General features: G+C 40.9%; 1 protein-coding gene across 3 annotated transcripts in view; it reads left to right on the top strand.

Annotated features, from left to right (window-relative positions):
- The window catches only part of nectin1b (nectin cell adhesion molecule 1b), a 244,386-nt gene extending 231,682 nt beyond the window's left edge, over window positions 1–12,704 (top strand). For 2 of the 3 annotated variants that reach the window (XM_084124508.1, XM_084124505.1), the window contains one exon: window positions 12,334–12,704. In XM_084124508.1, coding sequence (XP_083980634.1) covers window positions 12,334–12,570 — 237 coding nt within the window. In that variant the 3' untranslated portion in view covers window positions 12,571–12,704. The remainder of the gene's footprint in view (window positions 1–12,333) is intronic. The other variant, XM_084124507.1, reaches the window with a different exon arrangement.
- The last annotated feature ends 379 nt before the right edge of the window (window positions 12,705–13,083 follow it).

Here is a 13,083-nt window from a genome sequence, read left to right as displayed (position 1 = left end):
GCACTTGCTGTATGAGTGCAGCAATATAAAGGTTTTATTTGCTCTCAAATCAAGCTGCATGCACCACTTGTCACCATGATGGTAACTATGCTAAAACCAACATTAACAGAAATTCTTCTGAATTAGCATAACAAAACATTAATCACTACTAAATCTCCCACTTAACATTAATCTTGCACCAAAAAAAGTATATATATATTTAAAAAAAAACTTAAACTTAATGCACTACTAAATCTCCCACTTAACATTAATCTTGCACCAAAAAAAAAAGTATATATATAAAAAAAAAACTTAAACTTAATGCACTTAATTGTAGCATTTACTCTCCCTTTCGAGTGCCATCGGCAAAGCATGCTGGGAAATAGACACCCTAGCCATTTCAGTTAAACTTAAGTTCGTCTAAATTAAAAGAAATAATTTCATAACACTCAAAATAATGAAACAGTTCAGTTTAGTTAAAAAAAAATATCAGTTCTGTGAACTTGAAAGAAAAGAAAGTGCTAAATACTCATAAAAGTTAATTTGACTGAACTAATTAGTTTAATTTAAGTTTGTCCTACTGAAACCAATTAATTATTTTGAGCGGTAGGGTTTACAGTGCCAAAGAAAGTAGTGGCCAACAAGGTAAGTACATTGGTTAAGGTTAAGTTTATGATTTGTAAACAAATGTATTTTTTTGAGTTTTCATGACATACCAAGCTTGCTCGATAGCTCAGCTGGTACAGAATAGTACTAATGATGCAGAGAGCTCGGGTACGAATCCTGTGAAAGACGAGTCACAATAAAAGAGCTCAAAAACAAGCTAAAATGGCATGGTTACGATTGCGTTTTTATGTCACATTTGCTTTTGTTAACACTATCTGGTAGGTTTAGGGTTTAGTGTAGATGTACATTATTTTAAAATGGATCATTGAGCTTTTAGCGCCACTCATCAGACATTTCAACTCAGAACTGTGGTGATACGTACAAACTCCAACGTAATAAAACGTTGCCATATTCACGTTCATCTGTTCCAAAAAAAGAAAAACCTAAACATGCTTTTAGCGCTACTCACTGGACATTTCACTTTGAAACTGTCGTGAACTGTGAAATACACAATGTATTTTGCGTTTGGCAAAAATGTTGCCACAGGTACTCTTTTCTAATGAGCCTGGGCTGAATTTATTAAATGCAGATCGAATGATGGAGAACAGCATTACCCAGGTATATATCCATGATGCACAGCATTTTAAAGAGTGACCCTGGATCGTAGTGGTTAAGTAATGCTGTGTAGTTCAGGTCAGAGCACACTAATCTGCTGCATCCTCCAAAAATTTGCTCTCAGGCCTGAAATAATTGCGACGTGCAAATAGGTTTTAGGACTAATTTTATGGGCACGTTTGCACTGGTTTTTGCATAATTACTTTAGTGAACTGAGTGCTAAAACAACACAGAGAGCGTGTGCTAAGAAACAATGCCATCAGCAGACTCAATTCAGTGAATTTCCCCCTTAGAGTGCTTTTAATAGGAATCTGATTCCTTGAATACATCACAAAGTCATGGAGTTTCTCTTTTACTTTGTCTGGACTGAGGTGCATTTTCTCTAATTGCTTAAATGATGCAATTACATTTGCTTTGAATTGCAATTTCCAAGTGTTTTTATTTTCCATTAGTACTTATTAACATTAATGAGATTCAATATCATTTGTAATGCCATTCAAGCCCAAATGTGGCCTTTAAAAATGATAATTACCTCCTCAGCTTATGCCTCAAATGTGGCTTTAGCCATTTGACCCATATTACCATAATGATTTATGACTGACATTCCAATATCTGTCATTAGAGACCAAACATGTTTTTTTATTTCTCATCCCCTCTAAGCCATGATGATTCAAAGGATTTACAGTCTCAGATGGCAACCTTTCTTCCAAAAGATCTTGCAGTATTGTTCATTGAGCTTTATTTCTTTGTGTTCTGACCTCACCCTTACACTCGTCCATTGTTCTTTCTTTGTAAATCTTGCCTCAATCATCTTGTTTGTCTTGTTTGTGTGTGTGAAAAGGTTAAAGATTAAGAAGGAAAGAAAAGCCAGAGAGAGAGAGAGAGAGAGAGAGAGAGAGAGAGAGAGAATTGAATTTCTAAAATTCAAAATGTGATTTGTTTTATTATCTGGCCAAATATAAATGAGGTGAAATTAAAGACAAGTCCCAGCAAACGTATCATTTTAATAGGTGTTTTCTTACAGTTGTCATCTTTGTTGAGTTTATTTTCTTTTTGAGAGGAAAGCACGCAGCATGTATATCTAAACGACACTCGCAGCAGTCTAAGCCGATTTTTTTTAAAGCCATTTCAAACTTCTTTTGACCACTAAGCGAAGAATGATCAAGAACTTTGCCGTGAGCATTCCGGGGGCTTGAGTGCTCGGAAAAGTAAAGCTTTTATGAAAGGAAGACAAAGATAACAAGTAGGAATATTCCACATGATATTGAAGAAAATACAGCATAAAATCCAAGCATGTTAATATATCTCAGGCACATTTCTATTTGCTATGACTTCCCTATATTAGCCTATATTGGCCTTTAAAAAAAAAAAAAAAAAAAAAAATTGCCAGCCTCCGACAGCATTTTTGATCATTTTCAGAAAAGTTTCCAGAATATTTTGTTGAATGAAAATCTGAACATGCAATATATCAAAAGATAGAACCTCAGCTTTTAAACAAAATAGTTTTATTCTAGCTTCATGCATTCTTTCTTTTTTTCAACACTTGAATGGGTGTTTCATAAAAAAAAGCAACATTTTGAGCAAAAAGAACGCGTTTTTGTCAAAGACCACATCAAGATCGGATTCAGAACGATGATCAGAACATTGATGGAGTAGAATGGGAGATGAGACTCTGATTGGTTTAACGCATGTAAATCCCAAAACATACCCATTACTCATTATGAGAATAGGGACAACCCTTTTAGACCATGCGCCTGGCACGCCGACCATTTTTCCCATCGTTAAACTGGCAAAAGTGGATTCGGACACGCCCTAAGTGAACTTGTGCTGTGCGCTTTAGACTATGCGCTTAGATCGTTAAAATAGGGCCTTAGAGTTAATTTTAATATACTTCAATGTAGATAAGCTTATTATCTGTCAACCTTATCTCTCTTCCCTGTGTAAGGGTACTTGTCTGAGTGTTGATTTTGCCTTTTTAAACACACATCATAGTGACCTTTCATATTAGAGTGTGTGGGTCTATGAATGAGATAACTAGTAATTAACCTGGCAGCGGAGAGAGAAGTATGGGTAAATGTGTGTGGGTAATCCTGGTTGGTGATGTGTCCTTGTTATTGAGCCCAAGAACAGATGTACTGAGATGAGAGATATCTAATGATAACACCCAGGTGTTAATCACTTTGGTGTTATACTGACATTCAGTGAGATGGTGGGTGTATAATGTAAAATTGTACTGTGAAAAAATTATGAAAAGTTTCTTTTGGAATTTGCAGAGAAAATGATTCACACATTTGTGTTATGTAACTCATGCATTTGGACTGTATGTCATATTATGCAGTGCAGTATCTACACGATCTGAAATTCTTGTAATGCACTCAAACCTCAGTTAATAAGTAAACCATGTTTTTATCGTTAAAGATCTACGGCGACCCATTTGGATCTAGTTTTACTTTAGCTCCTCTATGATCATATGTCAAAACAAGATTTCTCACAAGATTTCACAAGAAGTCACAAGAGATTCGACTGCAGAGGAATCATTTATCAACATATTTTCATTGTGTTCATTTTTCAAAACAGATTAGTTTTGCTCATATCCAGAAATATCCCTCGCTTTTAGTGGTGATTGTTAAGGCTCTATTATTTTTCATACTTAATTTCCTCCTGTTATCTGCCAATAAATGTCTGGGTCACATTTCACACCAAAATCAAAATAAAATCAAAATAAATAATATTTTGCCAAAAGAAAATGAAGCCTATTTTAGCCCATTGTGTCATTTACATTACAATTAAGCATGTCCTTCTCCAATTGTCATAGGCCTACTGTCAGTAAACAAGCAATTCATATAATAAAAAAAAAAAAAAAAAATGTTTTGATCCTACTATTATATTAACTAGATCTCTCACTGTCAAAATAAAATCAGATTTGTTTATGTTATTTACAATCAGTCAGCACTTTATCATGTTAACAATTGTAATAGCCGAGAGAGGCAGAGGAAGAACAGGAGACAATGATGTGATGATTAAGAATTGATCAGAAATTTTATTTTACATACAGTACACGTCTGTGTGCATTTCTTAGAATTACGATTAAGAATGCATGGTTAAAATTACAATGCAAAAAAAGTCCTGATTCAAGACACACACACACACACACACACACACACACACACACACACACATGCACACAATAATAATCACAACAGATCACATCATTTATGTAGCTTTAGAAGGTTTGGTGTTTCTATCCAGGACCTTAAGTCTTCTTATGAGCTCCTGTTTTTCAGAAGGGCTTTTCCTGAAATGTTCTCCTGGAGTAAGCCAAAAGATATCAAACATTAAACTATGGCTTGAATATGTTTTCTAATTGGCTGTACAGTGTCTCTGTGGATCCTATACATTAACGTGCAGATAATTCCTCTGTTCAGATCACTGATTGAGGCAAAATAGAGGCATGTTTTACATGGTCAAAGGAGCACTCAAGAACGACTGACAGATAAACTCTGGATTCCACCTTTCTTAAATGGGGTACAAAAAATAGGTCCATTTCAATCAGTACATATTATTTGAAAGCATTTTCAATCAGCTTTGTAACTGGCTTTATGTAGAGCCACTAGGCAGGCCAGAAGGTCAAATTCCTTCTCTGAAGATAGTGAAATAATTGCTTTGGCAAATTCCAAAGTTCTGGAATGGGGAAATGCTGCGATGGGGGAATCATTACATTGTCAAAGCAGATAAAGGAAGCCTATTTAGGTCGAATTCCCCATGGTGGACTATCAGAGAGACCCCTACACGCCTACCTCACTGTTGAAGGTATTGGAAAAAAGAAAGAAAAAGAGGGCTTCTTATTCGGCCAGTGATTTTCATTTAGATTAGTGCTGCATTTTATTCAGGAGTGAAGTGTCTCTCTGAATCTCTCACTGTCTGTGAGGAAGGTGCTGTCATAATGGTTCACCTCCTCCATCTGTAGACATTTTATTATGTACGCTTGTTAATAAAACAGTGTTTTTCCTCCAAAGGAAGCAGCTGTTTTTGTGTTTGTGCATATGTATATTAGTCATCTAATATCAGAGTTCAACCCAAGACTTTAAATTAAAGTTTAGTTCCCTTTCAGTTTGATCACGTTCGACGTAGTCGGACGTACCGTACTGATTGGGATCACTCTTGCCTGTCAGCCTGTCATCTTCAAGTATTGATAAAACGAGCCTATGCACATTGACGTTCGAGCTTTGCATCTCACGCTCCGCCCCGCAGCGCGGGTATAAATACGGAAGTGGGTGCACGCACCATTTGTCTTTCGCTTCAGAGCCGATCGGTCTTCACGCCAATGTCTCTGAAGAGTGTTGATATTTTCAACAAGCGAGTGTGTCGGTGCTTCTTCTGGAAGTCTCTCCCGATGCTGGTGTTTCTACAGCGCAAGTGCAGTGGTGGTCGCGAGCCTTCTGAGCTCTCAACTGCTGTTTTAGCAGCATTCCTTTTTGTGTTTGTTTGTTTGTCTGACGGTCGGTTGAGGGCGAAGAAAGTGAGTGCTTCACTGGTACAGGCTGCACCATTCCTGTCAGTGTTCCTGTCATCATTCCCCTGTGTGCCCCAGCACTGGTGAGAGTCCAAACTTCCTGAAATAGCAACATGGGTGCGTTTGCGTCTTTTTCAAGATGTCATTCCACCCGTGCGTTTCTGGATGTGGTCGTTCCCTGCCCCCCTCTGACGATCAAATAGTTGTTTGGGCTTACAGCACGCTGAAGCAGCTTTTATGGATAGTTCATATTCCCATTGCGGGAACATGACAATCGTGGTATTGAGATCGAGACTCGCCTTCATGCGTGAAGGTGGAGTCCCCATTACCATGACCCGCTCTCAGGCGCTGTGTGGGATGGTTGATCAGAGGATCATAGTGATGGCTTCCCTGCCCAGTAACAATCCATGTGGGCCCCTCACTCCTCTATCACACCGCAGCCGGTGGAGCCCCCCGTTGAGCGGGCTGGTTCCTCTATAATGGACCAACCAGCCATTTCATTCAGGGCCCCTCCAGAGGACAGGAGGCGGTCAAGCTCGTGTGGAATCCTCCACCGTGTCCCGAACCGTCTCGTTGGATGATTGGTTCTCGGGGCGGGCCAGGCTGGTTCTCAGCCTACCGCCCCAGTACCTTTCTTTTCCGAAGTGCATGAAGAGCTTACCAGGTCGTGGATGGCACCTTTCTCTGCCAGAAACTGCCTGAGTAGCTCCTCCCCCCTCTCTACCCTTGACGGAGGAGCGGTGAAGGGTTATGAGGCTTTCCCTCCAGTGGAGCAGTCTGTCACAATGCACATGTGTCCGACGGCCGCTACCTCTTGGAAGGGGGATCCTCGTCTCCCCTCTAAATCCTGTGAGTTCTCGTCCGTTCTTACGGGCAGAGCTTACAAAGCCTGTGAGCAAGCCGCTTCCTCCCTGCATGCCATGGTGTTGCTACAGGTCCATCAGGCCAAGGCACTCATGGACATGCACAATGGTAGACTAGACCGTGCGCTCATAGGTGAGCTCCGCACTGCAACTGACCTCAACCTCCCGGGCACGAGCATTGTGACGTGCGTGATCGGTCTGGCGATGTCCACCTTAGTGGTCCAGAAGCACCATCGCTGGCTCAACCTGGCCGATATGAGGGTTGCGGACAAGGTTCTGTTCCTGGACTCCCCCATTTCCCAGGTTGGGCTGTTCGGCGATGCAGTGGAGAACTGCGCCCAACAGTTATCTGCCCCCCAGGTGCAGACGGAGGTCATCCAGCACATCCTGCCCTGGTGGCCTGCTGCTGCCTCCACCCCGCCTCCAGTGGAAGTTCCTCCGCCAGCTTGTCACCGAGGGCGTCCCCCTGCCGCCGCTTCCACTCCTGCTAGGCCACAACAGCAGCCTCCAACCAGGCCTCAGCATGGAATCAGCCGCAGGCAGGCTGCCCAGCCTGTCTCAGATGCTGCCAAACCAGGTGGTAAGAGTAAGACCAAGTGTCCCTGAGACAGGCCACCCAGGGATGGGAGGATGAGCTCTTCAGATGGTTACCGTTCCGCCGCTGGCTCCCCGGAGTACCAGCGATACCCGAATTGTAAAAAGAGCAAATTCCTCCGTTCCTGGGTCCCAAGAGGGCCAGACTGCCCCAGCTGCCTCACCCCAACAGTGTAGCTGCTTCCTAGGCATTGACACAGTGTGCCTCGCTGACAGATGTTGTAGAGCTGTGGGGTGGGGCGACACCAACATGTATAATACGTGTCGAGCCGGTTGCTTCCAGTGTGCTTCCTTCACAAAGAAGCCAGTTACACTGTGAGCCCTGTTCGAAGTGTCGGCTTGCTGCGCCATTCCCCTCCTATGGACCAGATACATGCGCCATTCTTGCTCCAGTAGAGTTCCTCTTTAGCCGAACCCTGTTGAGTTCCTCCACACCCTTCGGCAATGAACATGGCAGAGTGTCTGATGCCAGGCCTATCACTTGTATGCACTGGTGGAACCTGTACAAGGCTGCGTCCATATGTTGTGATCCCTACGGCGATCCCATATGTGTATTCTTCCACGGTACAGCTCCCTGCGGCGAGCCCTTGTCTTACCCTTGGCAGAGCCCGCTCTGCCATCGCTGTCCAGTGAGTCTTTCCCTTGTTATAGGCTGGAGCCACATCAGTGACATTCCATATGTTGTACTGCCTGGTAAAACGCCCAGTCCATATGTGTATCCTCCACATGTTACCTCCCTTCGGGTAGGATGTGGCTTTCGGTGCGTCTTCCTTTCCTCGGAAATGGCATGCTTTCCCAGTGTTGTCCAAGTCTGATTGAGTGGGTCTTGCGGAACAGCAGTGACTTCCCTGGCCTAAGCCCTGTCCTATCTCTGGCTCAATAATGCGGGGGGTCAGGAGGTTTTTGTCTAGGCACTGGAAGGTGGCAGCACTAGTGGTGTTTTAATGGGGATCCCAATCAGTACGGTACGTCCGACTACGTCGAACGTGACCAAACTGAAAGGGAATGTATCGGTTATGTATTTTAAAAAAAGAGGGAATGGAGATGTAGTCCCGTCACCACTATTGCTGGACAACCACTGACTCCGGGCTCCGCTCGGCTCCTCAGTGGAAAAGAAATGGTGCGTGCATCCACTTCCGTATTTATATACGGGGCGGAACGTGAGATGCAAAGCTTGCACGCCAATGTGCATTGGCTCGTTTTATCAATACTCGAAGATGACAGGCTCCCTAAGCATGATCCCAATCAGTACGGTATGTCCGACTACGTCTCCGTTCCCTCCTTCAGGGAACGAGGGTTACATAGTTATTATCTGTGTACTGTAAGTGGCTATACATTTATGTTGTTTTATTCCTCTTTTTTTTTCTATGAATCAACTCTCCCTAATATATTCTAATTACATTTGATATTAATGACATTTATTTTCCTCAGATTATTGTCTTATTTTAATCAGATGAAGAAAATCAATATTTCTAATAAATGAAAACTTCGTTTTTAAGTTCTTACTATTCATATTGTTTTATATATATCTGAGGGCCATCTGTGCCTCGCATTATATGCATTCAAACATCTGTCATGATCAGTAGGCAAACCTCTTTCTGAAATAGTGCATTGAACGCATTGTTTAAATGTGGTTTAGCACTAATCTGACTTTCTTCATCTTTTTCCTTGACAACCAGTTGAATAAAGACTGATTAAAAAAATGATTAATAATGAAATACTATTTGTCAGGTAAAAAAAAAAAAAAAATGCCTCAGTGTGCATGGTTAAACCAGCGTCTCCTCTTTTCCCTCCAGTAATTTTTGGCTTTATCTACAGATCTAATAAAACAAGACAGATGTTCATAATAGCCAGAAAGCAAATATTTTTTGTCTAATAGCTACTGGGTTAACTATGCCACCAGAGGAAACAGGCTTTTGTGTGTGGGACACAAAAGGAAATATCTAGCACAATGTCCAGCTGTCCCTGGTCCCCATTCAGTTTTTGAACAAATAGCAGAAAATATATTCTGTTAAATATATTTTGTGTTCAATGCGAGAAAGCATTTCATAATGGTTTGGAACAACATAAGAGTCAGTAAGCAAGAACAGTGTTCATTTGAAATATTTCATTAAGTTCAGCTCTCTCCTGCTGGGTGCATCTTATGATGAAGCCATTAACAGTATTTATTACTGCTGAAAAAGCATACAGATACAGTATTTAACTGTCTTTGTGCTCCAGATCACTTGAAGTCTAGACGCACTTGCATCTAACTGAAGTAGCTATAATGCTACAAAGTAGCTATACATTTCTGTTCTTCAGAAAACTTAGCCCATGTTTAGTCATGTTACATCCAATCGAGAGCATCTTGAATAGAGTAAATATCACCTTAAAGATTTAAAGATTCAGTTCCTTTAATTATTCTTTATATAATTTCCAAGCTCTTTGTGCAGAGATAGATGCTACAAAATCGTAAATATTATTATACACAAAAAATAGCCACTGCTGCGTTTCATTTTGATAGATATGTCTTCATGTGATGAATGTGTGAACAGATTCTTTCACACATTCATCTTCTCCATTCCCACTCTGAGTTCTGGTTCCACCTGTCATCTAAACCTCATGTGTCTAGCTTGCGTCCTTCACTATCAGCTTTGAGAAAAGAAAATGGCCCAGGGGTGAGCCCTGAGGAACGTTTAGTGTTTATTTTGAAATTGTTGCTCCTTCCGTTACAATACTGCTGCTCACAGATTGGGAATCATCATTGTCATAGACATAAAGATGCGTGGGGACTCTGCGTAAGTCACCTTTCCATTCCATGTACTCTTTCTCTCTGGTCCCATTTACCCTGGTGTTAACATTCTTCTCAAGCAATCCAATCACAATTGGTCTGTTCTAAATACAGATTTAAAAAGGGTCCAAAATTTTTTTGCGATCCAGTCACTCATACCACTTTCAGGTAGTCAGGGAAACCATACATGACACAGACTATTTTGATTTCACTAACTGTAACACCAGGTGTAAATATGGCCTCTCTTTCTGTCTGCCTGACTCTTTCTACACTGCATTTTCTCATTACTTCATTTCACTTTATGGTATGTCATATTCCAGTCTGTTTTTCATTCTTATCATTTTTGTAACTCCGGGCTTGTTGGAATGGCCTTTGTCAACGGTTTTGCAGGATTTTTACTTTCATGATGAGTTGTATTAGATTGGAGTACCTGTCACACTGATCATCTAACTGAGAAGTTGTGGGTTTTATTTCCCAATTTAACTGTACATATACATAAGCTGTTTGTGTCACACTATTGCGTGTTTGTCTCTACACTGGACTTCAAAATGTAGTATTGTAAACAGAAACAGAAGAAAAATGGATTAATATACTTTATAATATTAAACTTGCAGGGTAGAGGTGGAAGATATAGCTAATTCTTCAGCTTTTCTGATGACTTTTCAATGTATAAATATTTATGTTTTTGGTGGAATAAGCAACCCGATCTCCTGGCACTGTGTATCTATTGCATGAGTTTATGCTTTCATTTGGTGTGCTCTTTATATGCAGAAATCCTCTTTAACATACACTTTCTGCGTGCATCTGATACGCAATATCCATTTAAATTTAACTTTTATCAATACAGTAAGTGGAATTATTAGTAGTATTCTTCTTGATTTTGCTTGCTAAATTTTAGTTTAAGAAAGAAAATGAGAGCATTTCCTGAAAATTTAAATTTTACTCACCCGCACTTGTGCCTACAAAGCTTTTTGATTTTATTTCTCCTCTAGTTGAAGTCAGGAGATATTTGCCTGATTTCTGTTCCACTTGCCACTCTTGCCATTGGATATGAATACTGATCTGAGCAACTTTTTATCGGATTTGAGATGGGCAGTTCCATCGAGCAAAAACTGAAAAAGTCAAGTTGTGCTCACTGCAGAGTCAAATGACGTCCAGCTCCACCTCTCTGGACGTCTAACGGGGTGGAAGGATAGACTTGTGGGTAGGGGTAGGGTTAGGGTGTGGTTGGATATTCTAGCTCCACCCGTTAGGCCCAAATAACATTCACTCTTCCTCGCTGGAAATCTAGCGAGGGGGAGCTAGATGTAAACTCCACCCATTTGCTCTGCAGTGAGTAGCCTTTTGAAAAAGTTCTCAGCAAGCTTGAAGTGGATATATTACTAGTAACGGAAATGATTTGGACATTTACAGCCAAGGTTCCTGTTCATTCATGCTGTATGGACGGAACTTTCTGGAAGGCGAGTCTTTTTGGACGAACCACGCCAATTGAGCCATTTCATTGGTTTTGCATTTTACAAAGTATTTTCAAAATGTAAGCTTTACAGAAAATGTTGCTGTGGTTTCTGAGACTGAATTTTTGGATGTTTAACTAAAATAAATGATGGGTAGGTTTAGGGAGAGGTTTAGGGAGAGGTTTAGGGTGAGATTTAGGAAAAGATTTATAAAGCTGTGTGTATTTCAAATTTTGCAAAATGAACGGACAGATATCATTTTAAATACATAGAGATTGATAATACTTTTCATTTTCAAATTTACATATTTATATTTTCTAATATTTTTTGAGTGTATTGTATTATTTATATATACTGTATGAATACATGTTTTGAAAAAAAAAAATGCTGGATATTGTTTCATTACCGTTTAACGCTCTTTCACATGACTCACATCAGGGCTTCAACACAAGTGTCATGTCCTCAAGAAAAATGTTGCAGATATGTTACTATGTATTAAGTTGCATAGAATGTTAATTTGTGTGTATACGTGATCAGCCAACCCGATCTCACGGCAATTTGTACATATTTTACGAGGTGGCTAATTTGTACAAATTCATACGACCTCACTCGTATGACTTTGTACGATTTTTGCTAAATCGTACATATTTTACGAGTTACCCAATTCATATGAATTCGTACAAATGACCTTCCCCTGACCCCACCCCTAAACCTACCCATCACTGGTGTTTTGACAAATCGTACGAATTTGTACGAGCGAGGTTGTACGAATTAACCACCTTGTACTCACTAGTACGAATTTGTACAAATTGGTTGTGAGATAGCGCTGGATCTGCCTTGTGTTGTACACAACTTCAGTGCGAATCATGTGAAAGGAACTTTTACGCTGTCATATCAGTGTATATTCCACTGGTTGCTTAAATTTGCTTGTTTCCACAGAACTCTGGGAACGAAGAGCTACTGAACCCAGCTGACTATGTGAGCTGCCATCCCCCGGGCAACCAGGAACAATTTGTTGAACCTCCGCTTCCTTCTTCCTACCCCCCTGTTACCTTCCTTCCCCAGATCCCTTACACCCAGCACCCTACCAACACCCCCATGTACACCTTCCAGCCCAATGCCGCCCCTCCTGCCCCCCGACCCCCATTTAACTTCCCCAAAGAGCAGTCCGTGTAAACCCATGACCCTCCGAGCTGGGAGACGCTCCTGTGACAGCTCCGTTCCCCTTCCCATACAGGATAGCTATTACGAGTCACACCTGGAGAGAACAACACTTCCTTCCTCTTTACTGTTGTCCTGCGCTGGCCACATCAGGATGCGGGCGGTCTCTCGGAACAATGAATAAAAGTGTCAGTAGTTTGTGGACCGTAAACCGTGTGTGTTGTGCACTGCATGTTTCACTATGAGGCTGTGGTTAGGTTCCCTTAGTCTTGTGCTGTAATTTTAGAAACACCACACCACAACTCTACACCCTCCCTCCTCTCACAACAACACACCTCACTTCTCCTGAACACAGGGTATCAGCCTTCGCTTTTCCTCTCTTAGACCTTACCTTCCTTTATTTCAATTCTGCCAAGTGTCCATTTACAGTATTTCAAGAAATAATCACCCGAAAATTCTCTCATTACTTATGCACGCTCATATATCAAAGTGTATATGCTGATATTTTTTTTTCGTGGAACCCAAAGG

Source organism: Abramis brama (assembly GCF_963993115.1).
Source record: "Abramis brama genome assembly, chromosome: 9".
In the NCBI taxonomy this organism is placed as follows: domain Eukaryota; kingdom Metazoa; phylum Chordata; class Actinopteri; order Cypriniformes; family Leuciscidae; genus Abramis; species Abramis brama.
Note: the sequence above shows the minus strand (reverse complement) of the source record. Positions and strands in the feature narration are given on the sequence as shown.